The 16,301-nt window shown below is 40.4% G+C and overlaps 1 protein-coding gene across 2 annotated transcripts in view; it reads right to left on the bottom strand.

Annotated features, from left to right (window-relative positions):
* Positions 1-60: 60 nt before the first annotated feature.
* LOC131941229 (sodium channel protein type 4 subunit alpha B) overlaps positions 61-16,301 on the bottom strand; it is a 74,819-nt gene continuing 58,578 nt past the window's right edge. For both annotated transcript variants that reach the window (XM_059300323.1, XM_059300324.1), the window contains exons 25-33: positions 16,094-16,267; positions 15,217-15,357; positions 13,030-13,188; positions 11,053-11,154; positions 9,888-9,941; positions 6,016-6,153; positions 5,822-5,929; positions 5,466-5,736; positions 61-5,247 (exon numbers count right to left, since the gene is read on the bottom strand). In XM_059300323.1, coding sequence (XP_059156306.1) covers positions 4,028-5,247; positions 5,466-5,736; positions 5,822-5,929; positions 6,016-6,153; positions 9,888-9,941; positions 11,053-11,154; positions 13,030-13,188; positions 15,217-15,357; positions 16,094-16,267 — 2,367 coding nt within the window. In that variant the 3' untranslated portion in view covers positions 61-4,027. The remainder of the gene's footprint in view (positions 5,248-5,465; positions 5,737-5,821; positions 5,930-6,015; positions 6,154-9,887; positions 9,942-11,052; positions 11,155-13,029; positions 13,189-15,216; positions 15,358-16,093; positions 16,268-16,301) is intronic.

Here is a 16,301-nt window from a genome sequence, read left to right as displayed (position 1 = left end):
TCTACTGGGCATGTTAAACTTACTGTCAGCATTGCTGTCAACATCAAACAAGAAAAGAAATTCATTTGTGTATCAAATAATTTATTCAAGTAAAACCAGTAGTGTAATTAAGAGCAAAAAGTGTGGTTAAAGAAGCTCTTTCACGCAATACCATGTGTGCTGCGCAACTCAAATCTATTGCTTCAGACAAAAATAGCACTAATGTAGACCAACCTGCAAGTCAGGTGGAACAAGCTGACTCACACAATCTTTCAACAACAGAATGCAGATGGAGAGAGAAAAGTGAGACATCCAATGGAAACCAGAGTTTACCATTTCTACTATTTCAGTCTAACCTACCTAACTAATTTAATAATGTGACAACAGAGCACACCAACCAGAGTGGCCCCCCCCCCCTCCCCTTTGTAGCCCACATATCCTTAGTGAAACTGATCTAGACAAGTTTTCTTGTAAGCCCACATATCCTTAGTGAAACTGATCTAGACAAGTTTTCCTGTAAGCCCACATATCCTTAGTGAAACTGATCTAGACAAGTTTTCTTGTAAGCCCACATATCCTTAGTGAAACTGATCTAGACAAGTTTTCTTGTAAGCCCACATATCCTTAGTGAAACTGATCTAGACAAGTTTTCTTGTAAGCCCACATATCCTTAGTGAAACTGATCTAGACAAGTTTTCCTGTAAGCCCACATATCCTTAGTGAAACTGATCTAGACAAGTTTTCTTGTAAGCCCACATATCCTTAGTGAAACTGATCTAGACAAGTTTTCTTGTAAGCCCACATATCCTTAGTGAAACTGATCTATACAAGTTTTCTTGTAAGCCCACATATCCTTAGTGAAACTGATCTAGACAAGTTTTCTTGTAAGCCCACATATCCTTAGTGAAACTGATCTAGACAAGTTTTCCTGTAAGCCCACATATCCTTAGTGAAACTGATCTAGACAAGTTTTCTTGTAAGCCCACATATCCTTAGTGAAACTGATCTAGACAAGTTTTCTTGTAAGCCCACATATCCTTAGTGAAACTGATCTATACAAGTTTTCTTGTAAGCCCACATATCCTTAGTGAAACTGATCTAGACAAGTTTTCTTGTAAGCCCACATATCCTTAGTGAAACTGACCTAGACAAGTTTTCTTGTAAGCCCACATATCCTTAGTGAAACTGATCTAGACAAGTTTTCTTGTAAGCCCACATATCCTTATGATCTAGACAAGTTTTCTTGTAGCTGCACTCAAGCAGTGCTACAGAACAAGAGTGATGGCTCTACATGAACTGCTGGCAGGATGAATAGGTTAGGAGAGCTGCATTCTTCACTGGCACAACAAACTTTGAAAGAAACTTAAAGAAGATTCCACACATTCCATCATTTGATCTAGTGGCACTACAGAACTGCATAAATTGGATTTGATCAAGCATAAAAAATGGCTTGCTAACCAAATGTACAGCCAGTGATTGATGAAGTCATGAAATATGTACACCAGTCTCACAGGGAACTTAGGACTTGAGGGGGTGCACCTACCCATTGCAGGAGTTAGAAATAGAACCAGAATAAAAGAGTTCTAAGGTAGGATGAAGAATCAAATAGTAAAGGAACATGTACCTCAATAACAAAGCCAACTATGTACAATATGAACAATGTCCACAACTCAGAAGGCCAGTGACTCAAATCAAATGTGGGAAGACGTGACATTGTAAACAAAGTGAGACAGGTCTGCCACAGGGACAGCAGCTTAGCTGTGCTTAGTACAAACAATGGCTTTAAGAAATTCTTCTTTCAATTATGTGGCAGGGGAAAATTGAACTCTTTCTAATCACAATGTACTGTGGACACATTTAGACAATTTTTAAGTAACAACTTAGTCCAAATCTGAAACAAATAATGCTACCAACTGGAGTCCAAAGCTAAAACTATGACAAGTAAACAAATGTAAGGCTTCCTTCAGTGTTGCAATAAGAATTGTTAGGGCCTTCTGATGGTTAGACGTGGCTAGCTAGCAGCGTATTGACGCATGCTCAAATTCATTGTTAATAAAATGATGACCAGAATCAAAATATTGGAGGCACCGACTCAGAAATGATCAAATAAATAAAGTCATAACAAAATATGAGTCAATCTAAAAGTCAAGACAAGTAGCCCAAACAAATGGCCCTCAGCTACAATATCACATGGCCAGGCCATCCATCTCCCATTAGCTACAATATCACATGGCCAGGCCATCCATCTCCCATTAACTACAATATCACATGGCCAGGCCATCCATCTCCCATTAGCTACAATATCACATGGCCAGGCCATCCATCTCCCATTAGCTACACTATCACATGGCCAGGCCATCCATCTCCCATTAGCTACAATATCACATGGCCAGGCCATCCATCTCCCATTAACTACAATATCACATGGCCAGGCCATCCATCTCCCATTAGCTACAATATCACATGGCCAGGCCATCCATCTCCCATTAGCTACAATATCACATGGCCAGGCCATCCATCTCCCATTAACTACAATATCACATGGCCAGGCCATCCATCTCCCATTAACTACAATATCACATGGCCAGGCCATCCATCTCCCATTAGCTACAATATCACATGGCCAGGCCATCCATCTCCCATTAGCTACAATATCACATGGCCAGGCCATCCATCTCCCATTAGCTACAATATCACATGGCCAGGCCATCCATCTCCCATTAGCTACAATATCACATGGCCAGGCCATCCATCTCCCATTAGCTACAATATCACATGGCCAGATATCTAATCATATGCTCTGGCATCTAGCTGGTGCCAGAACTCAGCCATTTATGTACCATATTCAAAACTATAAGATTGAGAGGCTGATAATGTCAAATTGATGATGGTTTCAATGTTACTGCATCCGCATATTATCACATATTGGAAAAAATACTCATGAAATATATAAATATGGAAAATTATCACAATAAAAGTGATGAAAAACTGTACAGAGAAATCCATGAAGAAAGCTGTGTGAAACTGTACACCTGGTGGCCAGCAAGATTTGAAGCTGTACAAGTCATGAGTGCAATAGAAACACAGTTGAAGAAATCTACTGACAAACACAATAAACAGACACTTGGATCAGTTGAAGAAATCTACTGACAAACACAAACAGACACTTGGATCAGTTGAAGAAATCTACTGACAAACACAATGGATACTCTATACTTATCAACTCGCTGCTTGCAATATGACTCATCTCACAATTACTAATTAGTCATGGCTCATTTTACTACACACAATTAAAATGGCTCACAGGTTTCAACAGTTACACCTAATAATGGGTCATGCAATCAAAGATTTAAGAAGCCGACTGACTGACCGCTAGATATCTCATATTTTGTTCACATTTATAAAATATTTTACAGTCTCAACATAGAAATGCAGAAATAAATCTGGCATCCAATAGATACAATGAAAAAAATCTGGCATCCAATAGATACAATGAAAAAAATCTGGCATCCAATAGATACAATGAAAAAAATCTGGCATCCAATAGATACAATGAAAAAAATCTGGCATCCAATAGATACAATGAAAAAAATCTGGCATCCAATAGATACAATGAAAAAAATCTGGCATCCAATAGATACAATGAAAAAAATCTGGCATCCAATAGATACAATGAAAAAAATCTGGCATCCAATAGATACAATGAAAAAAATCTGGCATCCAATAGATACAATGAAAAAAATCTGGCATCCAATAGATACAATGAAAAAAAAAGCTAATGGGTGAAGCAAGTAAAAAAACTGATGATAATGGCCACAGGTAGCAGTAATAAATAGTGTAAATCAATAATAAATAAGAGGAAAGACATGACCAATTTGCTGATTTATCCAAGACACCAAATGTTGGTCAGTTGCTTTGTTTATCTCTAGTGCTGTGGCAACCAGCAGCTATCAAAGCAACTGTGTGTCTTAAGATGAACAAATAATTCAATGTACAATAGCTGTCCTGTTAGGTTTCTCTACCCTGCTCTATGGACCCGTTAGAGGCGTCATGCTACTATCCCACTATTTGGACCCAACTCGACTGTTCTGCTCTCTGGCTCAGTTTCTTGAATGAATGTTCCACTGTCTTTAGCCTTTTTCATCTGTTCATTGACTTGCTTGATGACATCAATCATTCTCATGCCAGCCCCTTCCTCTTTCTTCTCTCCTTTAGACTTCCTCTTCCCTCCTTCTTTCCCCCTGGTTTTACTGTCTCTGGGTCTTTTGGGAGGAGCCTCTTCCAACTGTCTGGTGCCTGGGTCACCAGGGTCACTGTGAGGTGGGGGTGGGCTGTCATCATCTCGACCAAACATGTCATCGCCAGCAAAACTTGTTTCACAAGTGATACCCTTGTAGTTTCTATAAGCTTTCTGTATGATGCGCGCGGCATAATGTTCCTTTTGCCTCCTGAGTGTGCTGCTGATGGGTTTGTATTCTTCTTTCTCTTTGTCTGTTTCTTTGACCGGCATGTCCGTGGCTTCTGTGGTCCCTAGGAAATTTTTGGTCAGGGCATCCAGAATGTCCCGACAGTAGCACCTGTCTCCATCACAGATAGGGATGTCCAGCTTGACCAGGATGAAATGGTTAGGCTTGGGCAGACGGAGTGGTTCCTCCAGGTAGTCAACAAAGTCAGACAGCTGATCCAGTGGGATATACTTGGTGGCCTTGGGGTCATACTTCTCCCACTTCTCATAGTACATATCAAAGTCATCAGGCGTCAGACCTTGCTGGACATCTTCCGTAGCCTGGCTGAAGTTCTCCAGGATGACAGCAATGTACATGTTGACCACCACAAGGAAGGAGATGATGAGGTAAGTAGCCAGGTACAGGGTGGCCTTGGTGTAGTCATTGCAACTCCCTGAAGGAGGGCACCTGTAGATGAGCCCATTCAAGACGTCGCTCCAGCCAGCACTTGTACACATTTGAAACAACAGAATAAAACTACGAAAAAATGTATCAAAATTAAAAGTATCATCTAATCCATATTTTTGTTCTGATCCTTGGAAAAAATTCATGCCCATGATGGCATAAATAAACATGACAAGTCCCAGTAGGAGCCCGATGTTGAAGAGAGCAGGGAGAGAAACGGCAAGAGAAAAAAGCAAAGTTCTTATTCCTTTAGCTGACTTGACCAATCGAAGGACTCGACCCACACGAAACACTCGGATTACTCTCAATAAAGTTGGTGAAATGAAAAAACTATCCTCAAATTCTTGGAGAGAAGAAGCTAAAAAAGAAGAGGTAATGTATTAATTATGGTGGTGACAGGCGGTGGTTTGACATGCAAATGTGGTGTGATGTATACAGGTGGTGGCGTGATGCGTACAGGTGGTGGTTTGATGTGTACAGGTGGTAGTGTGTAATGTGTACTGATGTGGTGTGTGACATAAAAGATGGTTACATATGACAACAGAAATCTAAAAAAGAAATGAAATTGTGGTTTACCTAAAATTGATAAAACAACGACTACAAAGTCAAAGACATTCCAAGGAACCTTGAAGTAGTACCAGCGCAAGCCAAAGAGCTTGAGCACACATTCTGCAGTGAAGACCGTGATAAAGATCAAGTTGAAGATTGCCAAGATGTCTTTCATCTGCGTGGACATCCCATAGTATTCAAACATCATGGTCAGCATGTTTAATATAATGATGACCATGATGACAATGTCAAACTTTTGATCCGTTGTGATGTCAAATATCAGACCAGCCAATTTGTACTGAAACAGAACAGGAAGATTGTATTGTAAGAGAAGATGACAAGATAGCAGGACCAAGTTTAGTCTCCTGGATGAACTGAGTTACCTTAGGCCTAGGAATAGACTTTTGTGGAGACTTGGACTTCATGCGCTTCATGGCATTGTAATATTTCTTCTGGTCATCTGTCATGAACATCTCTAGCGAGCCGCCAGCCTGTCAAAGTACAACATTTTGTCACGCTCAAGAAACATCTAAAAGACATATTGCTCAATGACTGTGTATCAAGGCTAGAGACTCACCTTCTTTTTCTGGGAGTTGAAGTTGTCAATGATGACACCAATAAAGAGATTCAATGTAAAGAACGATCCAAATATGATGAACAATACAAAAAACAAGTAGCTGTAAATGTTTTCCTCTCGTTTGGGCTGAATGCCAAGCTGGAAGAGAACAAGCTCATTTCATTCGTAGCCCCACACCATTTTATTTCATTTCATTCGTAGCCCCACACCATTTTATTTCATTTCATTCGTAGCCCCACACCATTTTATTTCATTCGTAGCCCCACACCATCTCATTTCATTTCATTCGTAGCCCCACACCATCTCATTTCATTTCATTCGTAGCCCCACACCATTTCATTCATAGCCCCACACCATCTCATTTCATTCGTAGCCCCACACCATCTTATTTCATTCGTAGCCCCACACCATCTCATTTCATTTGTAGGCCCACACCATCTCATTTCATTCGTAGCCCCACACCATCTTATTTCATTTGTAGGCCCACACCATCTCATTTTATTTCATTCATAGGCCCACACCATTTCATTTCATTCGTAGCCCCACACCATCTTATTTCATTTGTAGCCCCACACCATCTTATTTCATTCGTAGCCCCACACCATCTCATTTTATTTCATTCGTAGCCCCACACCATCTCATTTTATTTCATTCGTAGCCCCACACCATCTCATTTCATTTCATTCGTAGCCCCACACCATCTCATTTCATTCGTAGCCCCACACCATCTTATTTCATTTGTAGCCCCACACCATTTCATTTCATTCGTAGCCCCACACCATCTCATTTCATTTCATTCGTAGCCCCACACCATCTCATTTCATTCGTAGCCCCACACCATCTCATCTCATTTCATTCGTAGGCCCACACCATTTTATTTCATTCGTAGGCCCACACCATTTTATTTCATTCGTAGCCCCACACCATCTCATTTTATTTCATTCGTAGCCCCACACCATCTCATTTTATTTCATTCGTAGGCCCACACCATTTCATTTCATTCGTAGGCCCACACCATCTCATTTCATTTGTAGCCCCACACCATTTCATTTCATTCGTAGGCCCACACCATCTCATTTCATTCGTAGCCCGACACCATCTCATTTCATTTCATTCGTAGGCCCACACCATCTCATTTCATTAGTAGCCCCACACATCTCATTTCATTCGTAGCCCCACACCATTTCATTTCATTTGTAGGCCCACACCATCTCATTTCATTCGTAGGCCCACACCATCTCATTTCATTTCATTCGTAGGCCCACACCATCTCATTTCATTCGTAGCCCCACACCATCTCATTTCATTTCATTCGTAGGCCCACACCATCTCATTTCATTTGTAGCCCCACACCATTTCATTTCATTCGTAGCCCCACACCATCTCATTTCATTCGTAGCCCCATATCATCTCATTTCATTTCATTCGTAGCCCCATATCATCTCATTTCATTTCATTCGTAGCCCCACACCATTTCATTTCATTCGTAGCCCCATACCATCTCATTCGTAGCCCCATATCATCTCATTTCATTCGTAGCCCCACACCATCTCATTTCATTCGTAGCCCCACACCATCTCATTTCATTCGTAGCCCCACACCATCTCATTTCATTCGTAGCCCCACACCATCTCATTTCATTCGTAGCCCCAAACCATCTCATTTCATTCGTAGCCCCACACCATCTCATTTCATTCGTAGCCCCACACCATCTCATTTCATTTCATTCATAGGCCCACACATCTCATTTCATTCGTAGCCCCACACCATCTCATTTCATTCGTAGCCCCACACCATCTCATTTCATTCGTAGGCCCACACCATCTCATTTCATTCGTAGCCCCACACCATTTCATTTCATTCGTAGCCCCACACCATCTCATTTCATTAGTAGCCCCACACCATCTCATTTCATTCGTAGCCCCACACCATCTCATTTCATTTCATTCGTAGGCCCACACCATCTTATTTCATTCGTAGCCCCACACCATCTCATTTCATTTCATTCGTAGGCCCACACCATCTCATTTCATTTCATTTGTAGGCCCACACCATCTCATTTCATTTCATTCGTAGGCCCACACCATCTCATTTCATTTGTAGCCCCACACCATTTCATTTCATTCGTAGCCCCACACCATCTCATTTCATTCGTAGCCCCATATCATCTCATTTCATTTCATTCGTAGCCCCATATCATCTCATTTCATTTCATTCGTAGCCCCACACCATTTCATTTCATTCGTAGCCCCATACCATCTCATTCGTAGCCCCATATCATCTCATTTCATTCGTAGCCCCACACCATCTCATTTCATTCGTAGCCCCACACCATCTCATTTCATTCGTAGCCCCACACCATCTCATTTCATTCGTAGCCCCACACCATCTCATTTCATTCGTAGCCCCATATCATCTCATTTTATTTCATTCGTAGCCCCACACCATCTCATTTCATTCGTAGCCCCACACCATTTCATTTCATTCGTAGCCCCATATCATCTCATTTTATTTCATTCGTAGCCCCACACCATCTCATTTCATTCGAAGGCCCACACCATTTCATTTCATTTCATTCGTAGGCATCATTTAAATACTTAGCAAAGCTTAATCCTCAGTGTAAATAATAAATATAATATGGCATCAAACAAATCTATGTTAACTCATTTGCTACTAATGCAACATACCCCCTTGCTACCAATGTGACCGCCATTACTGCATTTTACCTATAATGTTTGTGTTGTATTATTTTCATGCAAAAAGTACTCCTATGCTATTTATGTTTACTAAATACAGTACAAAACTGCGCAAGACCCCCCCCCCCCCCCCCCCAAAGTTTCTAGCATTTTTAGTTATTATTTTAAACCGAGTTTACTAAGTCAAGTTTTGGACACATTTTTACACTTATTTTTGCGTAAACGGTTGCTTCGGCATTAACGTAGTTTTAAAATTAGCAATCAGAATCTATTGTAAAGTCGTCATTTTTTAAATATTAGAAATAAATTAGAAATGATAAATACTATTAGAAAAACAAGAACACTTTGAGGCTTTTTGATAATTAACCATTAATGTCCCGTAACGCCCGCTGCCGCCCGACACCGTTATTGTCCCGTAACGCCCGCTGCCGCCCGCTTACAATACGCATAGAAAAATTAAATTTGTTTCATTAAAATTTGGCCTACAAATCCTAATTTTTAACTAAACAGGAAGTCTGATAGTTTCAGCATCCTTTTCCGGTCTTCTAATTTCAATGGCGCTTTTGAAAGATAAAAAATAAAAGTTTCTTTCTATCTCAAAATTTTAGACTCATCTGTCCTATTTTTAAGTAGATTTAATATTAAAAATAAAATAAAATAATGCCTCTAAACGTATCTAGGCATGTATTTTATGAATTATATATCTTAAACATAACCAAATTGATATTTAACTGTTAAATTCGATGCATAGTTGTTTAGACAAAAATAAATAAAGTTGACTACCGAAAATGACCTGTTTTGAATTTTCTCCGACATTTTTTATTTTTATTCTGTACTTGTACCGAATACAATATATTCTATTTAATACTGTTGGAAAGCCAGGTTTATTCCCAACATTAAGCAGTAGTTTTTATCTTAATTTTCAATTTCATTTAGACAAAAACAAATATTTTGTGAAACTATTCACTTGATCATACAGAGTTATGCTCCTTACATTGGGCCGTCATGGGTGGAGTTTTGGTAGAATGAATGGGACATTAATGGTTAAATAAAGAATAATTATTTGAAAACAATTTCAAAGAAAAGCTGTTGGAGGTTACCCCCCTTAGCTTTGGGTTTTGAGACAGGTAGCAAATGAGTTGAGTAAGTTGAATGTAACTAACAAATCTCACTGACCTCTCTTGCATCAATGGCGTTGTTCATAATATCAATCCAACCTTTGTATGTGGCCTAGAGGAAGACAAGAGATCTCATTTCACACTTGCTTTCTTTACAATCATCAACAGGTACTTCTCATAAGGCTTTTTCACATATGGAGCTGGGCTTTGGACAAGCTGATAGGCTTACAATACAAACTGCAATTTATCCTTCTCAGGTTTATAGTACCATCCCACAAATTTGGTACACCACAGATACCCTCACTAGCAGTGCATTAGAGTTCAGGGGTTCAAGTGCCAAGGTTGTCCACCCAGCTCTGATGGGTACCTGAGTCCACCCAGCTCTGATGGGTACCTGACTCTAGTCCACCCAGCTCTGATGGGTACCTGACTCTAGTCCACCCAGCTCTGATGGGTACCTGACTCACTGAGTCCACCCAGCTGTGATGGGTACCTGACTCTAGTCCACCCAGCTCTGATGGGTACCTGACTCTAGTCCACCCAGCTCTGATGGGTACCTGACTCTAGTCCACCCAGCTCTGATGGGTACCTGACTCTAGTCCACCCAGCTCTGATGGGTACCTGACTCTAGTCCACACAGCTCTGATGGGTACCTGAGTCACTGAGTCCACCCAGCTCTGATGGGTACCTGACTCACTGAGTCCACCCAGCTCTGATGGGTACCTGACTCTAGTCCACCCAGCTCTGATGGGTACCTGACTCTAGTCCACCCAGCTCTGATGGGTACCTGACTCACTGAGTCCACCCAGCTCTGATGGGTACCTGACTCACTGAGTCCACCCAGCTCTGATGGGTACCTGACTCTAGTCCACCCAGCTCTGATGGGTACCTGACTCACTGAGTCCACTCAGCTCTGATGGGTACCTGACTCTAGTCCACCCAGCTCTGATGGGTACCTGACTCTAGTCCACCCAGCTCTGATGGGTATCTGACTCTAGTCCACTCAGCTCTGATGGGTACCTGACTCTAGTCCACCCAGCTCTGATGGGTACCTGACTCTAGTCCACCCAGCTCTGATGGGTACCTGACTCTAGTCAACCCAGCTCTGATGGGTACCTGACTCTAGTCCACCCATCCCAAGTCAGAGGAACATGTGACTTCTACTTCATGTGCCTGATGGACAGTCTTATGGGGCAATGGACATAACTAGAGGTTTGTCTTACCACTTGAAACAAGGCCAAATATGCAGCTATAACATTGTCAAAGTTGATTTGTGCATTGGTCCAGTTGTAGCCATAGAATTCACACATTGTCCTATTGGGTACCTAAAGATCAACAGCATCTTTAAGCTCAAGCAATGGTCAAGTATTGAGGCAATGGTCAAGTATTAAGGCAATGGTCAAGTATTGAAGCAATGGTCAAGTATTGAAGCAATGCTCAAGTATTAAGGCAATGGTCAAGTATTAAGGCAATGGTCAAGTAGTAAGGCAATGGTCAAGTATTGAAGCAATGCTCAAGTAGTAAGGCAATGGTCAAGTATTAAGGCAATGGTCAAGTATTGAGGCAATGGTCAAGTATTGAAGCAATGGTCAAGTATTGAAGCAATGCTCAAGTAGTAAGGCAATGGTCAAGTATTGAGGCAATGCTCAAGTATTAAGGCAATGGTCAAGTATTGAGGCAATGCTCAAGTAGTAAGGCAATGGTCAAGTATTGAAGCAATGGTCAAGTATTGAAGCAATGCTCAAGTATTAAGGCAATGGTCAAGTATTAAGGCAATGGTCAAGTATTGAGGCAATGGTCAAGTATTAAGGCAATGGTCAAGTATTAAAGCAATGGTCAAGTAGTAAGGCAATGGTCAAGTATTGAAGCAATGCTCTAGTACTAAGGCAATGCTCAAGTATTGAGGCAATGGTCAAGTATTAAGGCAATGGTCAAGTATTAAGGCAATGGTCAAGTATTGAAGCAATGGTCAAGTAGTAAGGCAATGGTCAAGTATTGAAGCAATGCTCAAGTATTAAGGCAATGGTCAAGTATTGAGGCAATGCTCAAGTAGTAAGGCAATGGTCAGGTATTGAAGCAATGGTCAAGTATTGAAGCAATGCTCAAGTATTAAGGCAATGGTCAAGTATTAAGGCAATGGTCAAGTATTGAGGCAATGGTCAAGTATTAAAGCAATGGTCAAGTAGTAAGGCAATGGTCAAGTATTGAAGCAATGCTCTAGTACTAAGGCAATGCTCAAGTATTGAGGCAATGGTCAAGTATTAAGGCAATGGTCAAGTATTAAGGCAATGGTCAAGTATTGAAGCAATGGTCAAGTAGTAAGGCAATGGTCAAGTATTGAAGCAATGCTCAAGTATTAAGGCAATGGTCAAGTATTGAGGCAATGCTCAAGTAGTAAGGCAATGGTCAGGTATTGAAGCAATGGTCAAGTATTGAAGCAATGCTCAAGTATTAAGGCAATGGTCAAGTATTAAGGCAATGGTCAAGTATTGAGGCAATGGTCAAGTATTAAAGCAATGGTCAAGTAGTAAGGCAATGGTCAAGTATTGAAGCAATGCTCTAGTACTAAGGCAATGCTCAAGTATTGAGGCAATGGTCAAGTATTAAGGCAATGGTCAAGTATTGAAGCAATGGTCAAGTAGTAAGGCAATGGTCAAGTATTGAAGCAATGGTCAAGTATTGAAGCAATGCTCTAGTACTAAGGCAATGCTCAAGTATTGAGGCAATGGTCAAGTATTAAGGCAATGGTCAAGTATTGAGGCAATGGTCAAGTATTAAGGCAATGGTCAAGTATTAAAGCAATGGTCAAGTAGTAAGGCAATGGTCAAGTATTGAAGCAATGCTCTAGTACTAAGGCAATGCTCAAGTATTGAGGCAATGGTCAAGTATTAAGGCAATGGTCAAGTATTAAGGCAATGGTCAAGTATTGAAGCAATGGTCAAGTATTGAAGCAATGGTCAAGTACTAAGGCAATGGTCAAGTATTAAGACAATGGTCAAGTAGTAAGGCAATGGTCAAGTAGTAAGGCAATGGTCAAGTAGTAAGGCAATGGTCAAGTATTGAAGCAATGCTCAAGTATTAAGGCAATGGTCAAGTATTAAGACAATGGTCAAGTAGTAAGGCAATGGTCAAGTATTAAGGCAATGGTCAAGTATTTCTAAAAGTGTAAATTTTGTCAGGTTGAAGAGAGCATGACTCACCTCTTCTGGATTACATTTGACATTGTCTTTCCAGCAAGCATGAAACTTTCCATTAAACAATTGCACACCCATGATTCCAAAGATAAGCCAAAACACCAAACAAACCAGCAGGACGTTACAGATAGAGGGGATGGCTTTAAACAGGGCATTGACAACAACCTGAGACAGAGATCATTCAATAGATTAACCCTGGCATCTCAATTATTTGACAACAACCTGAGACAGAGATCATTCAATAGATTAACCCTGGCATCTCAATTATTTGACAACAACCTGAGACAGAGATCATTCAATAGATTAACCCTGGCATCTCAATTATTTGACAACAACCTGAAACAGAGATCATTCAATAGATTAACCCTGGCATCTCAATTATTTGACAACAACCTGAGACAGAGATCATTCAATAGATTAACCCTGGCATCTCAATTATTTGACAACAACCTGAGACAGAGATCATTCAATAGATTAACCCTGGCATCTCAATTATTTGACAACAACCTGAGACAGAGATCATTCAATAGATTAACCCTGGCATCTCAATTATTTGACAACAACCTGAAACAGAGATCATTCAATAGATTAACCCTGGCATCTCAATTATTTGACAACAACCTGAGACAGAGATCATTCAATAGATTAACCCTGGCATCTCAATTATTTGACAACAACCTGAGACAGAGATCATTCAATAGATTAACCCTGGCATCTCAATTATTTGACAACAACCTGAAACAGAGATCATTCAATAGATTAACCCTGGCATCTCAATTATTTGACAACAACCTGAAACAGAGATCATTCAATAGATTAACCCTGGCATCTCAATTATTTGACAACAACCTGAGACAGAGATCATTCAATAGATTAACCCTGGCATCTCAATTATTTGACAACAACCTGAGACAGAGATCATTCAATAGATTAACCCTGGCATCTCAATTATTTGACAACAACCTGAAACAGAGATCATTCAATAGATTAACCCTGGCATCTCAATTATTTGACAACAACCTGAAACAGAGATCATTCAATAGATTAACCCTGGCATCTCAATTATTTGACAACAACCTGAAACAGAGATCATTCAATAGATTAACCCTGGCATCTCAATTATTTGACAACAACCTGAAACAGAGATCATTCAATAGATTAACCCTGGCATCTCAATTATTTGACAACAACCTGAGACAGAGATCATTCAATAGATTAACCCTGGCATCTCAATTATTTGACAACAACCTGAGACAGAGATCATTCAATAGATTAACCCTGGCATCTCAATTATTTGACAACAACCTGAAACAGAGATCATTCAATAGATTAACCCTGGCATCTCAATTATTTGACAACAACCTGAGACAGAGATCATTCAATAGATTAACCCTGGCATCTCAATTATTTGACAACAACCTGAAACAGAGATCATTCAATAGATTAACCCTGGCATCTCAATTATTTGACAACAACCTGAGACAGAGATCATTCAATAGATAAACCCTGGCCTGGTATCTAAACTTTTCCCCTACTGCCCAGAGAAAGACAACATTTTTCAACTACGGCACTTTTAAAAATAATTTAAAAAAAAATAACCACTTACATTAAAAAAATAAAATTGAAAGCAATATAAGCAAAACTGGTCCAAGTTTATTATGCATAAGTTAAATAGCTGAATAATTTACTAATAATTAATAAAAATGACACTAATCCCAGAGAAAAGTAAACAAAACACTACTTCTAATATTATTTCCTTACATTTTTTTAATTTTAAATGCTAAAAAAATTAATAGGTTTAATTAGATTTAATTCACTAATTATATTGCCTGTAAATTTGAAGAAAAAAAAGTTAACTTCAGAAAAATTGCTGAAAATGAACCACTAGTGATAGAACGAGAAAACGTATCTTTAAAATCTTGTTACCAATGAGACTTGAGCTACTACGCGTAAGTTAATGTACAATACATAGCAGGGCCACGGCGGGCCCACAGGACTGTAGCACACAAAATATGGGCGACCACAGGCATAGGTCTGGAAAGGGTTAAAGTTCAATAAAAACAAACAATGAGCACTTTCCAAACATATGACAGTCTTGCTACCATCTTATTACATTTCACATGAGTCGGTTATCAGACAATTTATAAGTATACAGTGAATAATCAACCAATTGTCTTTAGAAATAAAACTGACCCTCATTCCTTCCCAGCGACTGACTGCTCGAAGTGGTCGAAGTGCCCTCAGTGTTCTCATAGATTTCATTGCACCCATTCTTCCACCCCCTTGACCATCAGCTGATGCCATCATCTCCAATGCTAGCATCACAATGGACAACTAAAACAAAGAGCAATTCTCAACTCTCTCTTCTTCATTATTGGACTGTCTGTCTGGTGTTGGTCAGTCAGTCTCACCATTGGACTGTCTGGTGTTGGTCAGTCAGTCTCACCATTAGACTGTCTGGTGTTGGTCAGTCAGTCTCACCATTGGATTTGGACTGTCTGTCTGGTGTTGGTCAGTCAGTCTCACCATTGAACTGTCTGGTGTTGGTCAGTCAGTCTCACCATTGGACTGTCTGTCTGGTGTTGGTCAGTCAGTCAGTCTCACCATTGGACTGTCTGTCTGGTGTTGGTCAGTCAGTCTCACCATTGGACTGTCTGGTGTTGGTCAGTCAGTCAGTCTCACCATTGGACTGTCTGTCTGGTGTTGGTCAGTCAGTCAGTCTCACCATTGGACTGTCTGGTGTTGGTCAGTCAGTCAGTCTCACCATTGGACTGTCTGGTGTTGGTCAGTCAGTCAGTCTCACCATTGGACTGTCTGGTGTTGGTCAGTCAGTCAGTCTCACCATTGGACTGTCTGTCTGGTGTTGGTCAGTCAGTCAGTCTCACCATTGGACTGTCTGTCTGGTGTTGGTCAGTCAGTCAGTCTCACCATTGGACTGTCTGGTGTTGGTCAGTCAGTCTCACCATTGGACTGTCTGTCTGGTGTTGGTCAGTCAGTCAGTCTCACCATTGGACTGTCTGGTGTTGGTCAATTAAACTGTCTAGTATTTAGCATCAAGCCAACATCCTACCATAACAATGCAGAAATCCAGCCAGCACCAAGCATCAGTAAAGTATGTCTTCAGGCCAAAAGCAAACCATTTGATGACCATCTCCACAATGAAAATGATAGTGAACACTTTGTCCATGTATTCTAAGATCTCCTTCATCAGGGGCTTTTCATGCAGATATGCATCTTCTAGTGCCTGCAACAGTACAGTCCCTTACAGTTAATTCTAC

This window comes from Physella acuta, unplaced genomic scaffold (genome assembly GCF_028476545.2).
Source record: "Physella acuta isolate Inbredline_101_S28 unplaced genomic scaffold, ASM2847654v3 ptg000353l, whole genome shotgun sequence".
Lineage (NCBI taxonomy): Eukaryota > Metazoa > Mollusca > Gastropoda > Physidae > Physella > Physella acuta.
The sequence above is the reverse complement of the archived record's forward strand: the minus strand, read 5'-3'. Positions and strand labels throughout refer to the sequence as shown.